The sequence below is a fragment of the Thamnophis sirtalis genome, unplaced genomic scaffold, assembly GCF_051295495.1.
Source record: "Thamnophis sirtalis isolate CommonGarterSnake01/CBP01778 unplaced genomic scaffold, rThaSir2_p1.2 scaffold_2, whole genome shotgun sequence".
NCBI classification, from domain to species: Eukaryota; Metazoa; Chordata; class Lepidosauria; order Squamata; family Natricidae; genus Thamnophis; species Thamnophis sirtalis.
The window spans coordinates 55,862,149-55,886,664 of record NW_028261382.1 but is presented as its reverse complement, the minus strand read 5'-3'; the positions used below and the strand labels follow the sequence as shown (position 1 = coordinate 55,886,664).

General features: G+C 43.6%; 1 protein-coding gene across 1 annotated transcript in view; it reads right to left on the bottom strand.

Moving 5' to 3' along the window:
• Positions 1–24,516, bottom strand: part of DTX1 (deltex E3 ubiquitin ligase 1) — a 64,585-nt gene that overhangs the window by 9,291 nt on the left and 30,778 nt on the right. Inside the window, 7 exon segments of the mRNA XM_087705649.1 lie at positions 1,461–1,619; positions 5,612–5,673; positions 7,854–8,015; positions 8,504–8,565; positions 22,011–22,246; positions 22,248–22,654; positions 22,657–22,695. Of these exon segments, the coding sequence (XP_087561775.1) occupies positions 1,461–1,619; positions 5,612–5,673; positions 7,854–8,015; positions 8,504–8,565; positions 22,011–22,246; positions 22,248–22,654; positions 22,657–22,695 (1,127 nt within the window).

Here is a 24,516-nt window from a genome sequence, read left to right as displayed (position 1 = left end):
AACAACATTCATTCATCATTCGGGTGGGGACAGATTATCTTTATCCCCAGGCCTGACGGGCTAGCCAGGTCTTAAGGGCTGTGCGGAAGGTCTGGACGGTGGTGAGGGTACGAATCTCCACGGGGAGATCGTTCCAAAGGGTCGGAGCTACTACTGAAAAGGCTCTCCTCCGTGTGGTTACCAGTCGACACTGACTGGCAGATGGTACTCGGAGGAGGCCTAATCTATGCGATCTAATTGGTCGCAGGATATAGGACTTATTTACAATCTTATTTCATTTTTAGTGAAAATTAGTAGTGACTAAATTAGTGGACCAGCAAAATATCGTGGACACAATGTACTTAGACTTCACCAAGGCATTCGACAAAGTAGACCACAACCTACTTCTTGGTAAGCTAAAAAAAAAAGTGTGATAGATGGCATCACCACCAGATGGATTTGTAACTGGCTCACAAACTGTTCTCAACAAGTAGTTCTTAATGGGTCTACTGTCAGCCCTGCAATTATATTCCTGTTAGGATCTTTGGCCTGCCACACTTTCTCTTACTTCATTATGCTGTTTCATTGGTGTAGTTGTTGGGAGGGGGGAATAGAAAGGAGTAGGATTGTGGAATGGGTTGTTGTCATTCTTTTCTAGAAGACCAAGGTCATCGTTTGTCTCCGCACCTTTGCACCTGACCGGAAGCAGCTGGGTGGAGATGCTAGCGTGGAAGAAGACGATTGGACCTCGTGATGGATTTGTGGGCGTGGGGACAAGATTGTGAACTTTTAATTGGGTGAAATCCCAGGAGGCTCATTAGAATTGGGATTTCACAGATGTGCTAAGATGTCTGATTTATTAAATTGGAACTTTAAGGATCGCTTTGCCTTGGACTCTGATTTAATTCTACATGATACTTGGAATGCTGACATCTACATCTACACGGAGGCAAGTACCCTGTATTCCTGGAAAAAAAAAGACCTTCCTGGATAACGATTTCCCCGTGGAGATTCGTACCCTCACCACCGTCCAGACCTTCCGCACAGCCCTCAAGACCTGGCTATCCCGTCAGGCCTGGGGATAAGATCACAATCTGTTCCCACCCGAATGAAGAATGAATGTTGTGTACTATTTTACTCTTATGTATTGTTTTATGTTTATTGTTTATACCCCCCCTCCCTATTTTATGTAAGCCACCCTGAGTCCCCGCGGGGAAAAGGGCGGCCTATAAATATTAATAAAAATAAATAAGAAGCCCAATCGGGACTTTTGAGCACATGCGCTAAAATAATTTCTTCACATATTTCTATTTCTTCTCTGTTCCCAAGTTCTCCACATTATAAAACAACTCAGGCTCAACTCTGTTTTCTGCAGGGGGAGGGGAAATTGAGACTTTCTGCCCCCAAACCAACAATGGCCTTTCCCCCCGCCCCCTCCCCCCCCCGATTCCCACCAGCCACACATTGGAATCCGGGCTCACCTTATTGCCGTTGTTATACATGGCAACGAGACAGAGGAGGTGGTACATGTGCCCGCATTTCCCCAGTTTTCCTACCAGTTCCGGCTTGGCACCCTTGTGTCTAAGGATGCCCTCGTAGCCCGAGGAGGACACCAATCTCTCCATGCAGATGGTACAGTCCTGTTGGGGGAGGAGGGGAGAAACAAATAAGGGGTGTCAGCAATAACTAACAAGGAGGGAGGTTGGATTCCAGGAAGCTGCAAAGCACTGGGAGTAAATACCCTGTTTCCCTCAAAATAAGACCTCCCTGAATAATAAGCCCAATTAGGCTTATTATAGCAGGAAATCCTGCTTTCTAGCTAATATAAATCGCGCGACACAGCTGATCATTGGAAAAACTAGTTTGCCCGAACCGGTAGCATTTTCTTTACTACTAGTTCGGGTGAATGGGTTGTATTTTTACTACCAGTTTGGGCGAATTGGTCCGAACTCATAGCATTTTTTTTACGACCAGTTCTGGCGAATGTGTAGCATTTTTACGACTGATTTGGGCATATAGGTAGCATTTTTACTACCGGTTTGGGTGAATAGGTAGCATTTTTGCAACCGATTTGGGTGAATAGATAGCATTTTTACTACCGGTTCGGGCAAATAGGTAGCATTTTTACTACTGGTTTGGGCGTATACGTAACATTTTTACTACAGGTTTGGGTGAATAGGTAGCATTTTTACTACTGGTTTGGGCGAATAGGTAGCATTTTTACTACAGGTTCGGGCGTATAGGTAACATTTTTACTACTGGTTCAGGTGAATAGGTAGCATTTTTAGTACTGGTTCGAGCAATTAGGTAGCATTTTTACTACTATTCAGGCGTATAGGTAACATTTTTACTACTGGTTCAGGTGAATAGGTAATTTTTAGTACTGGTTTGAGCAAATAGGTAACATTTTTACTACTAATTCGGGTGAATAGCTAGCATTTTTAGTACCGGTTTGGGTGAACAGGTCTGAACCAGTAGCATTTCACCCCTGCCTCGGAGGTTTTCTAGTCTACTTTTAGCTCTAGTTTTAATCCAGTTCTAGAGACAGATTGTTGTTCAGAGAGCTTGCACCAAGGATGAACCAGAAGCAATATATCCCCAACAATGAGAACCCCGAGGCAGGCATATTCCTCAAAGAACATTTTGTTAAAGGTAAAGATTTCCCCCGCACATGTGTGCTAGTCCTTCCGGACTCTAGGGGGCGGTGCTCATCTCCATTCCAAAGCCAAAGAGCCAGCACTGTCTGAAGACGTCTCCGTAGTCATGTGGCCGGCATGATTCAACGTGAAAGGCACACGGAACGCTGTTCCTTTCCCACCAAAGATGGTCCCTCTTTTTCTACTTGCATTTTTTAACATGCTTTCGAACTGCAGAAGCTGGGACAAGTCACGGGAGTACACTCCGTTACGTGGCGCTAGGGATTCGAACCGCTGAACTGCCGACTTTTTGAGCTTGGCATCTTAGCCACAGAGCCACCACGTCCCTTGAAACATTTTATTGGGACATATCAACTTGGCACAGACTTGGTGGAAAACTGGCTCTAACTTCCCGCTGGTTTTACACCCAATTAAAAGTGAAAGTTTGTCACTTCCTTCCAGAGTCACCAGTCACATGGTCCAGTCCAGTTGCTAGGTGACTTCGGTCTCCACCTTTCGAACACCTACATGATTCCCAGGGGAAATAATTTCATTTTGGCTACAAACACCCCAGCTATCTTTACATCCCTCCCCCTCCCTGGCTCCTTCGCTCGGGGCTGTGTCAACCCTGAAGCGATGAGAAGAGAAATCTCCCTAGAGAGCCACCGAGAAGGAAAATGGCCACATTTCAGCCGGTTTCAGGGTTGACATGGACTTCATCTCTTGAACATGCTCAACAGTGGTGGGTTCCGGATCCCGCTGCAACCTCCACGACGCCTCCGCGATGCCTCCGTAATGTTCCGGCTGCTCGGCGGAGCGTCGCGTAGGAACCATGTGCTCTGTGCGCGTAAGTGCCGAAAAGCTCAAATACAGGTAAGGTGCTTCGGCGGGCGGATGGGAATTGATTGATTGATTGAGAGTTTATTTATATGCCGCCCTTTTCCCTGGGGGGACTCAGGGCGGCTTACAACTCGAAGTACCAGGTATTCCCAGCAAGAACCAGTACGCTTGTACCAGGACGTACCGCCTGCAACACTCCACTGATGCTCAAGCAATCTCTGTAGCAATCTCCCCATTGGTCTCCGGACGCGCTTCAAGGTGCTAGTCGTTACTTTTAAAGCCCTTCATGGTTTAGGACCTGGCTACCTGAGAGACCGCCTCCTGCCATTTACCTCCCAACGACCAATAAGATCACACAGATTGGGCCTTCTCCGGGTGCCGTCAGCCGGTCAATGTCGGTTGGCGGGTCCCCGGGGAAGGGCCTTCTCTGTTGCTGCCCCGGCCCTATGGAACGATCTCCCCGTAGAGATCCGGACCTTCACCACTCTTCCGGCCTTCCGTAAAGCCACGAAGATCTGGCTGTTCCGGCAGGCCTGGGGCTGTTGATTCGTATCCAGCCCCACTCCAACTATATGCATGTTGTTGATATTTTTAACACTTGTATTTTTTTCTTAAATTTTTAATATATGTTTGTTTTGCCTGTAAGCCGCCCAGAGTCCCTATGGCCAATAAATTGAAATTGAAATTGTAGGTGGAAACTCATAGTCACTGATGCCTTTCAGTGACTCAGAATCCTGCAATGTATCACAGAACTATTTCATGATAACAACTGCAGCCACTTTGGTGCAAATGTAAGCACTTTCCTCTTGCTGGAAATGACACACCCGAGATCTCATGTCTAGCAAGTCATTTGCTTCTATTTTTAATCCTTATTGTATCTCAAACCTCCTCTTCTTTTAAACACCTCGAGACTCCAGGATCTCTCCCCTTTTACGCCACAACAGCCTTGCAAAGTACAGAATACTAAAGTACTAAAGCACAGAATAATAGGGCTGGAAGGGACCTTGGAGGTCTTCCAGTCCAATCCCTGCTCAAACCGGAGACCCTATATCATCCCAGACAAGTGGGATTGAAAAGCTCTTCTCGAAAAGCTCCAGTGATGGATTCATATTTACCGACAAAGAAATAAAGGAAGAAATAGTAAAGAATCTATTTCAAGGTGTTTAGGTCTTGTCAGCTAGCCATACCCTTTCTGGGATTCAAACCTGGGGTGCTTACATATTAGGTAGATGTATTAACCTCTAAGCCGCAGGTTCTCCTCGCTTTGTCAGCTGCACCAGGGATATGGGAAGGAGCAAACTTCGCAGGCAGTCGCTTTCACAAATCATTTGTGTTCAATTTATATTTACCAATAAAAAAATAAAGGTATACTAGTCTCTTTATGTTAGACTCTTTACTAGCCTGCATTAGTCTCCCTTTATTAGTAAATACAAATTTAACACAAAAATAGTTCTTTATATTAGACTCTTTACTAGCCTGCATTAGTCTCCCTTCATTAGTAAATACAAATTTAACACAAAAATAGTTCTTTATATTAGACTCTTTACTAGCCTGCATTAGTCTCCCTTTATCAGTAAATACAAATTTAACACAAAAATAGTTTGTTAGCAACTGCATACGAAGGCTCCTGGATTGGGGCTGAAAGGCGAAAGGAAAGCAGCATGCTCTGTCCCATATCCTTGGTACAGCTGACAAAGCGAGGAGAACCTGTGGCTTAGAGGTTAATACATCTACCTAATATGCAAGCAGCCCAGGTTCGAATGCCAGAAAGGGAATGGCTAGCTGACGAGAGCTAAATAGCTTGAAATTGATTCTATACTAGTTCTCTCTTTAGCTCTTTGTCGGTAAATGTAAATTGAACACAAAAATAGTTTGTCGTGAAAGCGACTGCCTGCGAAGGTTCCTGGATTGGGGCTGGAAGGCGAAAGCAGAAGTGGTATGTTCCGTCTGAAATTTGGGTAGACCAGGTTTCCCTGACAGAAAAAAAATCGCCAGTGATGGAGCACTTGTAACTTCAGAAGGTAAGCTGTTCCACTGATGGATTGTTCTCAACATCAGGAAATACTAGATTGAGAGGGAGAAATCGATCCACTTGTGCCTGGATGTTTTAAACTTTTTTTGCCACATTGGCGTCATCGGAAAGTGGGGTAACTCACCTCATCGGGGGAGTTCTTCACTTTCTGGATGTAACGTCGCACCACATCCTCAGGATTTCTGCCTGGAGAAAAGAGAAGAATCAGTGTTGACACAAAGGCACGAATTCACCCACACCAGTGGTGAGAATCAACTGGTGTAACAACTGGTTTGCTGAGCAGGTGCGAAACACATGCTCCGCCCACGCGGAGTGCCTTTGAAAACAGCTCTAAGACTTACTGTATTTTTCGGAGTATAAGATGCACCCTTTTCCCTCAAAAAAGAGGCTGAAAATCTGGGTGCGTCTTATACACTGAATACAACATTTTTGCTTCCCAAAACCCCGCCCACTTTGCAAAAATGGCCGTGCATAGCTTTTAGGAGGCTTTCAGAGAGCTCCTGGAGGCTGGGGAGGGCAGAAATGAGCAGAAAACAGCCCATTTTTTGCTCAATTTCACCCTCCCCCAGTCCCCAGAAGCATTCTATAAGCCTCCTAAAGGCTATCCATGCCTTTTTTTGACAATAAAATATAAGCCTCCTAAAGGCTATCCATGCCTTTTTTGTGGAGACCTCTGTCTTCACAAAAAATGAGCCGTTTTTTGCTCGTTTTTGCCCCCCCCTCCAGACACTCTACAAGCTTCCTAAAGCAGTGTTTCTCAACCTTGGCAACTTGAAGATGTCTGGACTTCAACTCCCAGAATTCCCCAGCTGGCTGGGGAATTCTGGGACTTGAAGTCCAGACATCTTCAAGTTGCCAAGGTTGAGAAACACTGTCCTAAAAGCTATTCAGAAAAACACGGAAAAAAAACACGGGACTGTTTTCACGAAAAACGGACCGTTTTTTGGGGGTTTGCAGAGTGGAAAAACTTTTTTTTTCCAATTTGCCTCTTCCAAACCTTGGTGCGTCTTATACTCCGGTGCGTCTTACACTCTGAAAAATACGGTATCTTCTGCTGCAGCCCTGGTGAGTGAAACAGCTGAGGCGCTCTGCCGCGCTTATCAGCTGGGCTTCAAACAAAAGAAATATAGGACAGACCAGTGCTCTACATGGGGCTGCCCTTGAAGAGTGTTCGAAGACTTCAGTTAGTCCAGAATGCAGCCGCGCGAGCGATTGTGGGCGCACCTAGGTACACCCACATTACACCTATCCTCCGCGAGCTGCACTGGCTTCCCATTGGTCTCCAGACACGTTTCAAGGTGCTAGTTGTTACTTTTAAAGCCCTACATGGTTTAGGACCTGGCTACCTGAGAGACAGCCTCCTGCCATTTACCTCCCAGAGACCTATAAGATCACACAGATTAGGCCTCCTCCGGATTCCATCTGCCGGTCAATGTCGGCTGGCGACTCCCCGGGGGAGAGCCTTCTCTGTAGCTGCTCCGGCCCTATGGAACGGTCTCCCCGTGGAGATCCAGACCCTTACTACCCTTCCGGCCTTCCGCAAAGCGATTAAGACCTGGCTGTTCCGGCAGGCCTGGGGCTGTTGATTTATCCAGCCCCATCCTAAGCTATATGAATGTTGTGAAATTTTAATGTCTGCTTTTTTAATTTTTATATGTTCCCCCTTTCTGCCTTTATCTGTAAGCCGCCCTGAGTCTCTCGAGAGTGGACAGCATACAAATCCTAATAAACAGTAAACAGGGGCAGGAGGGAGGGATCAACTGATCACCAGAACTACTGGTTCACCCAAACTGGTCCAAACTGGCTGAATCTCACCCCTGACCCACACCCATAGAGACAATGAAAACTGTCTTCTTAGACGATGGGACTGCGGATGTTAGTCCACTGCTCTAGTCCTCATTTTATACCTCTCCATTCCCACCTGTGCCAATTTCAGTCAAAGCAGTGCAAAGTCTCATTCAGAGATGATGTTCAGCCAGTTCTCTCCTGGTTCAGGAGAACAGATAATGATAGCTGCAGGAGGCTCCGCCCCCCCGCCCCAATGTAATGTGCAAGCACTGCGCATGCACAGAAGGCGGTACGCAGACAAGGCACATGTGATTGAAGCGAGCGCATGCATGCTCACATTTGTGAACCGATAGGGAAGGTAAGTGAATCCCAGCTCCGGTTTGACCCTACCTAGAGCCAAACAGTTCACTCTCTATGGCCTTTCAGAATTTCCCACAATGCTCAGGGAACTTGATGCAGCATCCCTCCTGGGTAGGATGCAAAATGGCCACCGAGCCTCAAAGGATCCCAGTGGCAGTGCCCAATGTGTGACCACCCACATTTTAATCCCTCAGAGGGAAGGGAGGAAGACAGCTTACTCTTCTTCAAATGTTTCTTCTTGGTTTTACGGCAAATGCCGGTAATGCCCGGCACTGCCTTCATGTCGCTCTTGTTGACAGGCGGGGGGTGCAAGATGGGCTTTGGAGCTCGCGTCAGGCAGACAGGCAAACCCGCTGCACACATCAAGATGCCGGTCATTCCTGAAACAGAGAAAGTGAATGATTCCAATAAAATCCATTCCATGTGTTCTGATTTAATAGATCTCTGGATTTAACAGACTTTTGGATTTAACAGACCTCTGGATTTAACAGATGTTTGGATTTAACAGACCTCTGGATTGAACAGACTTTTGGATTTAACAGACTTTGGGATTTAACAGACTTTTGGATTTAACAGACCTCTGGATTTAACAGATGTTTGGATTTAACAGACCTCTGGATTTAACAGATTTTGGGATTTAACAGACTTTGGGATTTAACAGACCTCTGGATTGAACAGACTTTTGGATTTAACAGACTTTTGGATTTAACAGACCTCTGTATTTAACAGGCATGACGTCCTGCCAAACAGTCTGTAAATCAAGCTTTTCACTGTTCCTTAATTAAAGATATTTTAAAAATAGGAAGGGAGCACCTTTTCTGACTACCATATTTTACTAAAAAGGCATCATTTCATGTATTACTCTTACCTGCCAAGGCAGGGTGGACTGGACCAGTTCCATTCAGATTCTTCACTGGGAGAGCAGGGACCCTAGAAGAGATGGAGGAGATTTGAACAGGGATCCTTGAAGGAACACAAGCTTTTGGGACATCCCCAAAAGATATTATTTTACCCTCAAAATCTTCCCTTGCGGCCTGCCAAGCACCTTAATCTACCTGACTTTCAAACAAACAAACACATCGCCTTCTCAGTAGAGAATATATCTACTCAGGTTGAGTATGTTGGGTTCTCAGAATTTGGTTGATTTCCTGCAGATGTTTCATTACCAGGCTAAATAACATCATCAATGTCCCAACAATTCAGAATATCATTTCCCCACCCCCCTGGGAATCCTTTGTAAAATATTCTTCAATTTGAAAGTTCTGGTCCAGCTGGTCTCCTCCTCCACCACCTCTTCCCCCTTCTCTTCCCTTCTCCTCCACCTCCTCCCTCCTTCTCCACCTCCCCTTCCTCTTCCTTTTCTCCTTCTCCTCCACCACCCTTCTCCTCCTCCTCCTCCTCCCCCTTCCCTTTTGCTTCTCCTCCACCTCCTCCCTCCTTCTCCACCTCCCCTTCCTCTTCCTTTTCTCCTTCTCCTCCACCACCCTTCTCCTCCTCCTCCTCCTCCCCCTTCCCTTTTGCTTCTCCTCCACCTCCTCCCTCCTTCTCCACCTCCTCCACTTCCCCTTCCTCTTCCCTTTCTCCTTCTCCTCCACCACCCTTCTCTTCCTCCTCCTCTTCCTCCTCCTCCTCTTCCCCCTTCCCTTTTCCTTCTCCTCCACCTCCTCCCTCCTTCTCCATCTCCTCCACTTCCCCTTCCTTTCTCCTTCTCCTCCACCATCCTTCTCTTCTTCTTCCTCCTCCTCTTCCCCCTTCCCTTTTCCTTCTCCTCCACATCCTCCTTCCTTCTCCATCTCCTCCACTTCCCCTTCCTCTTCCCTTTCTCCTTCTCTTCCATCTCCCTTCTTCTCCCCTTTCCCTCCTTCTCCACCTCCCTTCTTCTCCTTCTCCTTAAACGTGTGTGTGTGTGTGTGTACTTGTGTGCATTACTATATATGGGTATGTGCATGGATCAATGTACAAATATGTCTGCATGTATGTATGTGGTTATGGGCATATATCTTGTGTGAGTGTATTTATATGCATGGATACCCATGTGTCTGCATGCATGTTTGCATCAGGCTAGCTGCTAGAACATGGTTAGGAAATGCAGAATAACAACACAACAGAGTAACAGTGTTGGGAGGGACCTTGGAGGTCTTCTAGTCCAACCCCCTGCTCAAGTAGGAGTCCCTACACCACTTCAGACAAATGGTTATCCAACCTCTTCTTAAAGACTTCCAGTGTTGGGGCATTCACAACTTCTGGAGGCAATTCTGTTCCACTGATTAATTGTCCTCACTGTCAGGAAATTTCTCCTTAGTTCTAAGTTGCTTCTCTCCTTGATTAGTTTCCACCCATTGCTTCTTGTCCTGCATTCAGGTCCTTTGGAGAATAGCTTGACTCCCTCTTCTTTGGGGCAGCCCCTGAGATATTGGAAGACTGCTATTGTGTCGCCCCTAATCTTTTCAATAGACCAGAGTCTAGACAAATGCTATTCCAGCAACCGTTCTTTCTATGTTTTAGCCTCCAGCCCCCTAATCCTCTTGGTTGTTCTCTCTCCCATGCAGATGTTCCCAAGGATTATAAGTAAATGAAGAGAACATTGACTTTGTCAAACATTCATTAGTAAACTATTCCTTTGTCACCAGCAGGATTAACCCCGTACGATTCCTCTCTAGCGCAACCAGATGGCCAACCACATTTTCGCTGCAACTCTAGAGGGGGGTGTCTTCGTTGGAAGGGCTAGCAGAAACGCAACCAAGCCCCCCCCCCCGCAAAATTATCTTAACCCTCCAGATGGTCCTACGAGCAGAGCTGTTAAAAATAACCAACTTCCCCTTCTCTGCCAACAGGACCAGTTTTGACAACTACGAGTTATTTCTCAAAGAAAGACACTCCCACCGCGTGTGCGTGTGTTTTCCTAGGTTTTTTAAAAATATATATATTTTTATTGTCTACATATAAATGTATTGAATATTGTCCTGGTCTTTTATTTGCCAGAAAAACCAAAGTGGAAACAAAGAACATGTATGCTATTTTAAACAGTGCGAGTGCTGTACAGTTATTTTTGAGCACCATATTCTAGAATGTCAACTTATCTATCTATCTATCTGTCTGTCTGTCTGTCTATCTATCTATCTATCTATCTATCTATCTATCTATCTATCTATCTATCTATCTATCATCATCTATCTATCTATCTATCTATCTATCTATCTATCTATCTATCATCTATCTATCTATCTATCTATCTATCTATCTATCTATCTATCTATCTCTATCTATCTCTATCTATTTATATCTATCTATCTATCTATCTATCTATCTATCTCTATCTATCTCTCTCTCTCTCTATCTATCTCTATCTATCTATCTATCTATCTATCTATCTATCTATCTATCTATCTATCTATCTATCTATCTATCATCTATCTATCTATCATCTATATTTATCTCTATATCTGCCTGCCTGCCTGCCTGCCTGCCTGCCTGCCTCTCTCTCTCTCTCTCTCTCCCCCCATCTCTCTCTCTCTCTCTCTCTCATCTATATTTATCTCTATATCTGCCTGCCTGCCTATCTGCCTATCTGCCTCTGTGTGTGTGTGTGTGTATCTGTATCTGTATCTCATCTCTCTCTCTCTCTCTCTCTCTCTCTCTCATCTATATTTATCTCTATATCTCTGCCTACCTGCCTCCTATCTGCCTCTCCCTCTCTCTGTATCTGTATCTCTCTCTCTCATCTCTCTCTCTCTAATCTATATTTATCTCTATATCTCTGCCTGCCTATCTGCCTCTCTCTCTCTCTCTGTATCTCTCTCTGATCTCTCTCTCTGTATGTGTATCTCTCTCTCTCATCTCTCTCTCTCTCTATCTATTCACCCATCCATTCATCCATCATTCTAATACCTACATTCTAATACCTACATAGCATCCATGTCCACTTAACCTGATTCTTCGTATTCCAACTTCTACCTCGTATGTCTAACCATTAGTAGAATCTGTTCCATGGAGCAGCTTCCCTCCAGAAGGTGTGAATGCCATCTGTCTGAAACAGTATAGGGTTTCCTGCCTAGGCAGGGGGTTGGACTAGAAGACCTCCAAGGTCCCTGCCAACTCTGCTATTGTATTGTATTGTGTTGTGTTGTGTTGTGTTGTGTTGTGTTGTGTTGTATTGTATTGTATTGTATAGCATAGTGTTCTTTATCTCCTTTAGCTTTTATTTTTAGCGTTACTCTTTCCATTTCCGCATAGACCAGTATCTTATCGTCTCCTCCTCTGAATCAGGTATTTTCGCTCTCCCACTGCTGCGCATACACTATATTCTTGCTGCGGTCAAGATGTGTAATGTTAGGTATATCGTCCCTTTATCATAGCCATCAGATATAATGCCTAATTATAGGCATATTTAGGAAGGAATTATTGAATCTTGTCATCCGCACCTCTATAACTGTCTGATTTGGCTCTGCAACCCAACAAGACAGACAGAGATTTCAGAGGATGATTAGAACTGCAGAAAGAAACAATTACTGCCAACCTGCCTTCCATCGAGGACCTGTGCACTGCACGAGTCAAAAAGAGGGCCAGGAAAATATTTATAGACCCCTGGCATCCTGGAAATAAATTGTTTCAACTCCTACCCTCAAAATGAGGCAATAGGGCACTGCACACCCAGACAACGAGACACAAGAACAATTTCCCCCCGAATGCCATCACTCTGCTAAACAAGCTGGGACGAGTAATGGGAGCTTGCCCCATTACACGGCGCTAGGGATTCGAACCGCCAAACTGCCGACCTTTCTGGTTGAAAAGCTCAGCATCTTAGCCACTGAGCCACTGCGTCCCTCTCTCTTACACACACACACACACAAAACCCCACACGTTCTTCCTTTCTAACTCCTTTCTGCTGACTCCAAGAGTCATCTCGGGTGCCAGCAAGCAATACATCTCGGAGAGCAATTTTCCCATTGGCTCATCTTACCCAGTTGTTGACATAGCAGATCCTGCAAGGAAGAATGGTCGTTGCGTAACATTCACAATCGCAACAGACAAAAGAAAGAAAAAAAAACCCGAACAGCACTTAGAAGGAAGTGCATGCAAAGTGCAGCAAGAAAACACAATTTTAAAAGGTGGCTGGTTTTTTTCTGGGTGTAGAAGGAACTTGCTCTAAACCAGTTTCATTTTTACTAATGAATCGATATAAATAGGCCATTTCTGGTATACCAACCTGAAAAAAAAAAGCCTATCTTTTGTAAATGGAGAAGATTTAGAATAACAAGAGTCGAAAGGGACCTTGGAGGTCTTCTAGTCCAACCCCTTGCTCAGGCAGGAAACCTTATACCACTTAAGACAAATGGCTGTGCAACCTCTTCTTACAAACTTCCAGTGTTGGAGCATTCACAACTTCTGGAGGGAAGTTATTCCACTGGTTAATTGTTCTCACTATCAGGAATTTTCTCCCTAATTCTAAGTTGCTTATCCCCTTGATTACAATACAATACAATACAATACAATACAATACAATACAATACAATACAATACAATACAATAGCAGAGTTGGAAGGGACCTTGAAGGTCTTCTAGTCCAACCCCCTGCCTAGGCAGGAAACCCTACACCACTTCAGACAAATGGCTATTCAACATCTTCTTAAAGACTTCCAGTGTTGGAGCATTCACAACTTCTGGAGGCAAGGTGTTCCCCTGATTAATTGTTCTCACTGTCAGGAAATTTCTCCTTCATTCTAAGTTGCTTCTCTCCTTGATGAGTTTCCACCCATTGCTTCTTGTTCTACGCTCAAGGGCTTTGGAGAACAAGTTGACCCCCCCCTTCTTTGTGGCAGCCCCTCAAATATTGGAAGACTGCTGTCCTGTCACACCTGGTCCTTCTTTTCACTAGACTTTTTGCCCCGCAAAAGTAAACAATTTCGAGGTCATATAGAACAGAGCTGGAAGGGACCTTGAAGGTCTTCTAGTCCAACCTCTACTTGATCAGGAGACCTGTACCATTATGGACAAATGGGTATCCAGTCAGTTCTTGGAGCACCCACAACTTCTAGTGGCAAGCTGTTCCACTGGTTAAATTGTCCTCACTGTTAGGGAATTCCTCCTTAGTTCTAAGTTGCTTCTCTCCTTGATTAATTTTCCACCCATTGCTTCTTGTTCTTCCCTCGGGTGCTTTGGAGAATAGCTTGACTCCCTCTTCTTTGGGGCAACCCCTGAGATATTGGAACACTGCTATCCTGTCTCCCTTAGTCCTTCTTTTCATTAAACTAGACATACCCAGTTCCTGCAACCGTTCTTCATATATTTGACTAATTGTATGACGAAATGCACTGTAAGGGTTAACAAGAAACAAATACCTGTGTTTGCTCTACCAGAGGTGCTTTTTTCAAGAGGCAACTGGAGTTTCTGGTTTTTCTCTGAAGACCTTTCGCTTCTCGTCTAAGAAGCTTCTTCAGCTCTGAAGAAGAACTGAACTGAGAACCGAAGAAGCTTCTTAGATGAGAAGCAAAACCCCTTCAAGAGAAAAACCCAAAAGCCCAGTTGCGTCTTGAAAAAAAAAAGCAGTAAGTAGCATTTTGGTGCAATGTTTTTCCCTTTCTCTTCCCCTTCAATTTTCTTTTTCATGCTTTAGGCTTGTTATGATTAAGGGCCAGAATGCGAGGTTGAAGATATTTCTCGCCTTTAACCACTCTTTAGGGAGGCTTATGTCCGTGAAGTGAGTTATAATGCTTGAAACAAATAATTTTGGTAAGCAGAAGTCTGGGGATATCTGCCTTATTTCTGTCATAAAAAGGGGGAAAGGACTGTTGAAAGAAATGTCCTTCTGGGTTCGGCTCCAAGTGGGGAAGAAGACACTGGAGACATGGAGGCTGCTTGGAAAGATGGTTTATTGGTGGACAGGGCCACATGGCTTGAACCCCGAACAGAAAAGGTGATCACATGCTTCAATGTTGGTGGAGAAGAAGAGAAGGGCTGTGGAAGGGGCTTGCTAGGCTTTTTATACCCCGTTTAGTCCCACCTCTCTGTTTCCTGTTCCTGTGTAAGAAATGTATTCTGATTGGTTGTCAGACTCCCATGGTGCCATGCAGGGGGCTACTCTCTAGGCTGTTTTGAATACAGGTATGAGTTCTCAGATGCCATGTGGAGAGTTGAGTAATATCCCTTCCCCCTACAGCTGCAGTGGGGAAGTCTTTATTATGTAAAGTGGGCTAGCCTGGCCTTCTCAATGGCCTATTGACAAAGTGTGGATGGGCAGGAAGCTACAGGCAGCTATTCTGTCTTTTAAAGCATGTTTCTTTCTTTTCACATCCAGAGAAATATTCTGCCTTTTCAATATTTCCTAGGATATTTCATTTTTCTGGGAGAGGGCTGGATGATAACTTCCCACAGGACTCTTGAAAATTCTTGGTACGTAGAAGAATGGAGAGGGCTGGGTTAGATATTGTGCTATTTATTACGAACTCCAGACAGAGCTCATACATTCGTAGGTGGGGGAAAAAAATGAGTGGCTTTAGCCAACTTGATAAATGCAAAGATGCTGATCCAAAAACTCAGCCTGCAATCCGGACACCAAAAAAACACCACCACCAACCCTTTGAAATAGATTCAGTTCCTCCAAACCTACAAAATCATTTACAGTAGGACAGTGATGGTGAACCTTTTCGGGACTGAGTGACCAAACTGAGTGCCTGTTTTGGGGGCTGTTTTCAGGCTGTTTTTCGGGCCGTTTTCCAGCTGGTTTTTGGGCCCCAAAACAGCTCGAAAAACGGCCTGAAAATTCCCTGAAAAACAGTCTGGCCTGAAAACAGCCAAAAAATAGGCCATTTTCTGGGCTGTTTTTCAAGGAAATTTCAGGCTTTTTTTCGAGCCTGTTTTTGACCCAAAAACCAGCTGGAAAACAGCCTGGAAAACGACCTGGAAATGGGCCCGAAAACAACCAAAAAATAGGCCATTTTCCAGGGTGTTTTTTCAAGGAAATTTCAGGCTTTTTTTCGAGCCTGTTTTTGACCCAAAAACCAGCTGGAAAACAGCCTGGAAAACGGCATGGAAAAGGGCCCAAAAACAGCCAAAAAATAGGCCATTTTCCAGGGTGTTTTTTCAAGGAAATTTCAGGCTTTTTTTCGAGCCTGTTTTTGACCCAAAAACCAGCTGGAAAACAGCCTGGAAAACGGCATGGAAAAGGGCCTGAAAACAGCCAAAAAATAGGCCATTTTCCAGGGTGTTTTTTCAAGGAAATTTCAGGCTTTTTTTCGAGCCTGTTTTTGACCCCAAAACCAGCTGGAAAACAGCCTGGAAAAGGGCCCGAAAACAGCCAAAAAATAGGCCATTTTCCAGGGTGTTTTTTCAAGGAAATTTCAGGCTTTTTTTCAAGCCTGTTTTTGACCCAAAACCCAGCTGGAAAACACCCCGGAAAACGGCCTGGAAAAGGCCCCGAAAACAGCCAAAAAACAGTTCATTTTTCAGGGAATTTTCAGTCCTTTTTTCGAACCTGTTTTTTGACCCCAAAAAACAGCTGAAAAACAACCTGGAAAATGGCCTGACAAGAGCTAAAAAAACAGGCCATTTTCCAGGGAATTCTCAGGCCTTTTTCTGAGCCGCTTCTGACCCCCAAAACTGCCGGAAAACGCCCTGGAAAATGGCCCCGAAAATGGCTTCATGCACGCCATAAACCAGAAGAGCAGCTGGTGATGGTGCTCGTACCCACAGAGAGGGCTGTGAGTGCCATCTCTTGCACGCATTCCATAGGTTTGCCATCATGGCAGTAGGAGATTTGACTCCAGTGGTGGGATTCATATAATTTACCCACCAGTTCTCTGCCCTAATGACCAGCTGGGTAGGCGGGGCTCGGTGGTCATGTGATCATGTGGGCGTGGCCAAGTCAATGTCACTCAGGTCGATGGGCACTCCGCCTTAGTTGTTACAATGGTAATAAGGGTTAACTGGAGAGGCAGTTTCTGTAAGCAGGGCAATAAAGATGAGGCTAGAAACAACACCAGAATGTTTCCTTCCTGCCTTCCTTGCAGGATTAGCCCTGTAAAGTGGGAAAAAACAAAATATTTCTTCCAACAACTGGTTCTCCGAACTGCTTAGAAAGTTACCAACCGGTTCTCCCGGATAGGTGCGAACCGTCTGAATCCCACCATTGTTTGACTCCCTCATGACATGGCCATTGGCCAAGGTTTGGCCAGATGCTGGAAAATGTGTAGGGGAAGAAGACCCAATCTCTCTGTAGAACATCTACTTGAAGAAGACGATGTGAATGGACAATGAACCGATGAACGATGAAAAGAGGCAGTGAATCACAATGACGGAGACATAAACATCCGGGAGACAATACCCTTCCATCCCCTATGGATCCCCTATGGGTATAGACGGAACGCAAGAGCTGTGTAGATAGTTGATAGCTGGCTGGCTAACGATATGTAGGCAAATGGATAATGGAGAGATGATAAACAGCTAAGTGAGGGAAAGGTAGATTGATAGATTATAGGCAGTTATGTAGATAGGTAATAGAGAAGTGATTGATAGATAAGTCGGTAAAACATAAATAATAGATAGATGATGATGACAAAGAGACGATCGGGCAGAGTGAGATAAATGTGTGTTTGTGTGTAAGTTATCTCTGGGGATATAGGGGTTGTGCACAGGAGATAGATAGATAGATAGATAGATAGATAGATAGATAGATATAGATAGTAGATAGATAGATAGATAGATAGATAGATAGATAGACAAACAGATTTTCACAGGTAGGTAGGTAGGTAGGTAGGTAGGTAGGTAGGTAGGTAGATAGATAGATAGATAGATAGATAGATAGATAGATAGATAGATAGATAGATAGATAGATAGATAGATAGATAGATAGACAGACAAACAGATTTCACAGGTAGGTAGGTAGGTAGGTAGGTAGGTAGATAGATAGATAGATAGATAGATAGATAGAGATAGATAGATAGATAGATAGATAGATAGATAGATAGATAGATAGATAATAGAGAGAGAAACAAACAGATTTCACAGGTAGGTAGGTAGGTAGGTAGGTAGGTAGGTAGGTAGGTAGGCTAGGTAGATAGATAGATAGATAGATAGATAGATAGATAGATAGATAGATAGATAGATAGATAATAGAGAGAGAAACAAACAGATTTCACAGGTAGGTAGGTAGGTAGGTAGGTAGGTAGGTAGGTAGATAGATAGATAGATAGATAGATAGATAGATAGATAGATAGATAGATAGATAGATAGATAGATAGATAGATAGATAATAGAGAGAGAAACAAACAGATTTCACAGGTAGGTAGGTAGGTAGGTAGGTAGGTAGGTAGGTAGGTAGATAGATAGTTAGTCTTATAATCCTAATTGCTATGATTGCTATTATTATTGTTCCTAATGTTATTGTTCCTATTGCTATTGTGTGGATGCTACTACTGTTGTTGTCATTACTGTTACCATCCTAGTATTTATTTATTAAGTTTATGTGCTGCTCATCTCGTACCGAAATGACTCTGGGCGGCTTTTAAACTTATTGTTAGGACTTGCTATTGTTATTGCTGTTTTCATTTTCTTATTGTTGTTGTTACTATGGCTGTTATTGTTAACGTTATTGTTCCTATTGTTATTGTTCCTATTTCTATTGTTGCTGTTGTTACTAGTGTTAAAAAGGTAAAGGTAAAAGTTCCTCTCGCACATACGTGCTAGTCATTCCCGACTCTAGGGGGCGGTGCTCATCTCCGTTTCAGAGCCGAAGAGCCAGCGCTGTCCGAAGACGTCTCCGTGGTCATGTGGCCGGCATGACTCAATGCTGAAGGCGCACGGAACGCTGTTCCCTTCCCACCAAAGGTGGTTCCTATTTTTCTACTTGCATTTTTTATCTGCTTTCGAACTGCTAGGTTGGCAGAAGCTGGGACAAGTCACGGGAGCTCAATCTGTGACGCGGCACTAGGGATTCGAACCGCCGAACTGCCGAACTTTCTGATCCACAAGCTCAGCGTCTTTGCCACTAAGCCACTGTGTCCCTTGTTATTACTGTTACTGCTCGTGTTATTGTTGTGATGGCTGTTAGTCCCTATTGTTGTTTCTGGTGTTGTTATTGCTATTGGTATTGCTATTATTATTGTTATTTTTCTTATTACTGGAACAGCTGGTGGAATTCTAAGGGCTGTTACTCCACCAGACATCTGGAGATAGGGGAAAAAAATCCTGCTATTTTTAAAAATACGATGATAATTGTCACCATCGCTTTAATTATTAGGTTAAAACTTTTAATAATTTACAAAATAAATTAAACGTTCAATAAATAATTAAATATTTAGCTGAAACACAAAGTAAATTATTAATAACATCAAGCCACATTAGACTTCCAAAGAGGCTATCTGAAAACCATCTTTGTCCCAAATGCAATTACCGTTATTCTTAATACCGGTACTGGTAGTAATACTGCTAGTAATAGTCATGTAGTAATAATACAGATCATAATATTCCACCCATGTAAAACATCCGTAACGATAAAGCAGGAATGTTTCTTTTTTTAAAAAAAAGAACATCATGAAAAATCACAGATTTTCAGTTGCCTATTAAAACATACTAAGGAAGATATTCACATTTCAATAATTACAGGCTGCAGGAACAATTGACTATTAGTATCTATGGCTGATAGTTGTAACTCCTCTGACTGAACTCTGGATAGCTTTTCTCGGTGATTAAACAAGGAAGCTTAACTGGGACACTTTTATTTGAACTAAAAAAAGAAATCAAATATTCTCTGTTTGCTGTTTGAGCATTTGAGGGAGCCCAAAAGAGGTTTAAATTTAAAAAAAGAAAAGAAATAGAGCTGCGCATTATATTATTTATTTTAAAAATTAATTTGTTTGGGGATCATATCTATCTCTAGAGAGCCTCCTGGTGAGTACTAGTATAATATTACAAAACAAGATTTATTATTATTTTTTAAAAATGCAATCTGCAATAAATAATGCAGAAAATAAGAAATCTGGCCAAATAGCGCAGAAAACATATACAAAATACAATTAACTAGAACTGCCTTCATTCTAGCCCGAAGCGAGAATACTTGTTCCCACCTCCATAAATTTACCTATTTTGTACTTTCCAAACTACAAATTAGCAGCCAGGTATGTAACCAAGATGTGCATTTCCACCTGCCCCAAATTTGATGGTGTCATTTGCAGCATTAAAATATGCCTAGCACAATGCGTAAACAAACCCACAAAATACAGAAAGCATCTATTATTATTATTTTTAAAGGTCAAAATTGCATACATTTGAAGTGCCAAAATGCAATGTACTATCAAAAACTTTGCCAAAATATAACTCTCAGGAAAAGCTAGGAAAACATGTAATGTTTCAAGCAGGAAAAAACCCATGACGTTATCAATTATTGTTTTGATGATTAGACAGGATAAATGATAGAAAAGGGGGAATTATGTTTAGCCACAGAAAGTTAGAATTTGTGCTTATAACTGATGTAAAGAATTAATGAGTTCTCTGTATCTTTATTCTTTCTTTTCTGTTTTTCTCTTCTGTTTTCCCTCTTTCCTGCACCTCTCTTTGATTTCTTATCATGGTTGAACTGCAGAGTTATTTGCTTTCAGACATTTTATTACCAAACAAGGTAACACCATCAATTACTATGGTGTTTGCTCCCTGTTTATATAGACCACGTTTATATGCAGACTAAGCTAAATCAAAAATTCTAGGAAGTTCCTGGAGCTTGGCATTCAGACAAATCGGCCATCGGTAGACACACAGAGATAAGTTACATTTACACACCATTCAAAATAGAAAGCTAAGAAGGAAGGAAACAAAAAAAAAGCCACATAATCTCTAGTAGTCAATATCCAGAGAAGCAGGGATTAACACCAGACAAACAATCAAGAAGAAAACTATATCCTAATCAAATACTAAGGGGTAAATTAAAAACCCCCACCAACATTGGTAGGACATGCTATTATATATAAACAAGGAGCCAGCCTCACACTCAGTAACACTGATGTGTCAGCCTTCCAAATACCATGTAGAATTAAATCAGAGTCGAAGGCAAAACTCTGCTTAAAGTTCCAATTTAATAAAGCAGGCATGTTGGCATAGTGCTGTGGGGATTCCAACTCTGGAAGTTACATCAGAACCCCACCCAGTTAAAAGTTCATGATCTTGTCCCCACACCCACAGTCCATCACATGGTCCAATTTCCTTCTTCCATGCTGGCGTCCATGCCCAACTTCTTCCGGTCAGGTGTACTGGTGCAGAGAACAAAGGATGACCTTGCTTCTAGTAAAGAATGAAAAGCAATACATTCCACAATTCTACTCCTTCTATTCCCCCTCCCATTGACTATACTTAAAGAAACAGCATAATGAAATAAGAGAAAGTGTGCAGGCCAAAATTCTAAAAAGAATATAAATGCAGGCCTATTGTATATAAACAAGGAGCCAGCCTCACACTCAGTAGCACTGATGAGGTTACCTAGTAGGGAATTGAAATGTCTGCAAACAAATTATTATGCTCAGAAAGCACCAAGTGGGGTATTGAAATGTCTACAAGAAAATCACCAAGCTCAGAGAGCACCAAGGATCCTACAGTCTTCCTCCTCCTCTCCTCCTCTTCCTCCTCCTCCTCCTCCTCCCCCTTCTCACAAACCTCACTCCCTTCTAGAACTAAAGATGTTACCTAGTTGGGTAATGAAACGTCTTCAAGGAAACAACCAAGCTCAGAGAGCACCAAGAACTCCACACTCCTTCTCCTCCTCCTCCCTGCAAACCCCACACCCTTCTAGAACTGATGATGTTACCTAGTTGGGTGATGAAATGTCTGCAAGGAAACAACCAAGCTCAGAGAGCCTGCAATCCTCCTCCTCCTCCTCCTCCTCCTCCTCCTCTTCCTCCTCCTCCTCCCTGCAAATCCCACTCCCTTCTAGAACTGATGATGTTACCTAGTTGGGTGATGAAATGTCTGCAAGGAAACACCAAGCTCAGAGAGCACCAAACACCCTACAGTCGTCTTCTTCTTCCTCCTCTCCTCCTCCTCCTCCTCCTCCTCCCTGCAAACCCCACACCCTTCCAGAACTGATGATGTTACCTAGTTGGGTGATGAAATGTCTGCAAGGAAACAACCAAGCTCAGAGAGCCTGCAATCCTCCTCCTCCTCCTCCTCCTCCTCCTCCTCCTCCTCCTCCTCCTCCTCCTCCTCCTCCTCCTCCTCCTCCCTGCAAATCCCACTCCCTTCTAGAACTGATGGTGTTACCTACATGGGCAATCCAATGCCTGCAAACCAACCACCAAGCTCAGAGAGCTCCCCCAGGACTCCACGGTCCTCCTTATTGTCACCCCTGACCACTTGACCTCCATGCCTTGAGGAACACCGAGGTCTCCAACACTTACCCAGGTGGGATGGAGGCTCTGCTGTTTAAGATGGCCGCCCGCTGTGTCCCAGGCCGGTTCAGGTTATTTTGACCCGGCACTTGAGTATTGTTGGGCGCGCTTTGGCTTCGGGAGAAGGCGGCGGTCGCTTGCATCCCGTTGGCAGAACGGGACTGCTCCATCTTGGACATCCCTCCCCCTTGTATGGTGCCCAAGGACCACAAGGCCGTCCCGTTGAAAGTATTGCTCTGGCGGACGGGCCAAGGTCCCGTTGCTGTTCCCCGCGTAGACCTTCCGGCGTTGGGAAGCCAAGATGGCATTGGACGCGGCCCGGGTGCTGTTGACCAGCAGGCACTGCTGGCACGAACAAGGGTGGCCAGAGTTGGTGCCCACCGGCCAGGATTGGGACTTCGGGATGGAGCCCATGATGAGCGGGTAGGCTAAGTCCATGCGCCTCCGGAGACGCCGCTTCCTCTGCGTCTGGCGGTTGACTTGCGACATGCTGTTGAAGTAGATCAAGTAGCAGAAGCCCAAGGAGGAGAGGTCCAACCACGGATGCTGCTTCTCGTAGGCGTTCTGGATGGTGATGCAGATGTCCATGTCGTAAGGCGTCCAGGAGTTGTTGTCGTTCTCCCACTCCCACACCACCCCTTTGCCGGGAGCGAAGAGGGGTCGTAAAAATTTCTCCGCACCGGGCGCATGGTCCCTGCGAGAAAAGGAGACCACCAAGTGATATGAGCTGATGCAGCACAGGAAATAATACAATACAATACAATAGCAGAGTTGGGAGGGACCTTGGAGGTCTTCTAGTCCAGCCCCCTGCCCTAGGCAGGAAACCCTATACCGTTTCAGACAAACGGCATTCACAACTTCTGGAGGGAAGCTACTCCATGGAACAGATTCTACCAATGGTTAGAAATACGAGGTTTCAGACAAATGGCTATCCAACCTCTTCTTAAAGACTTCCAGTGTTATGATATAGGACATAGTTAAACAAAGAAAGGATAATGATAATAAATTATATACATGGAGGATTAGAAAGCTTTGGTATTAAATATTATGGATGTTTAGCTAAAACAGGATATGAGGACTTAATGTTAACGGAGGATTTTATCAATAAGCAAATGAAATGCCAGCTTGTGGTTATGGATTGAATCTTGGTATATTTAAGGATGAAGGATGTTTAAATAACTGTAGTCAAATAAAACTGGAGGTATGATGATGTTAATATAGTAAATATTCGAGTTAAGATATTTGAATTAATATGAATTATATTTGATGACGGTGGAAGAGATGCACAAAAGCTTTTTGTAACCAGCTGATATACTTTTTACAATATATGTTTGTTTTGGAAATAAATAAATAAATAAATAAAAAATAAATAAATAAATAAATAAATAAATAAATAAATAAATAAATAAATAAATAAAAATACTTCCAGTATTGGGGCATTCATAACTTCTGGAGGCAAGTCGTTCCCCTGATTAATTGTTATAACTGTCAGGAAATCTCTCCTCAGTTCTAAGTTGCTTCTCTCCTTGATTAGTTTCCACCCATTGCTTCTTGTCCTCCCCTCAGGTGCTTTGGAGAATAGTTTGACTCCCTCTTCTTTGTGGCAGCCCCTGAGATATTGGAAGACTGCTATCCTGTCTCCCTTAGTTTTCTTTTCATTAAAACTAAACATATCCAGTTCCTGCAACCGTTCTTCATATGTTTTAGCTTCCAGTCCCTTAATCCTCTTTATTGCTCTTCTCTGCACTCTTTCTAGAGTCTCCACATCTTTTCTACATCGTGGCAACTAAAACTGAATGAAATGAAAGCAAATAGTTGAAAGCTTAAAACATTCTTGTACCAGAGGTGGAATTCAGCAGGTTCTAACCGGTTCTGGAGAACCGGTAGCGGAAATTTTGAGTAATTCGGAGAACCAGAAAATACCACCTCTGGCTGCCCCGCCCCCATCTATTCTCTGCCTCCCGAGTCCCAGCTGATCGGGAGAACATGGGGATTTTGCAGTATCCTTCCCCTGCCATGCCCACCAAGCCACGCCACGCCCACCAAGCCATGCCCACAGAACCGGTAATAAAAGAAATTTAATCCCACCGCTGTCTTGTAAATATTGTACAATGTCATGTATTTAAAAAGAGATTATACTATATGATTAAGAGAATAGCGGTTACAATTAGAGTGTATAACACCGTGTATATATTTAAAGAGGACTTGATGCATCCAGTATACTGCTGTTGCAAAATTAAAATTGTGATGTAGAATAAATGGAAAATGTACAATAAAAACATTTATTTTTAAAAAAGTTCAAAATGTTCTTAAAGATCCATCTCATCCTGGGCATCCCCCCTTTTTTTAAAACTATTACCATCTGGCAGACGGTACAGGGCAATAAAGACAAATAGGCTGAAAAACAGCTTCTATCCCAGAACAGTAACTGCATTGACTTTTACTCTATAGTGCAATGTGAATGCAATATCAGGGGTTTTCAATTCAATTGCACAGGTAACATCATCAGTGCACT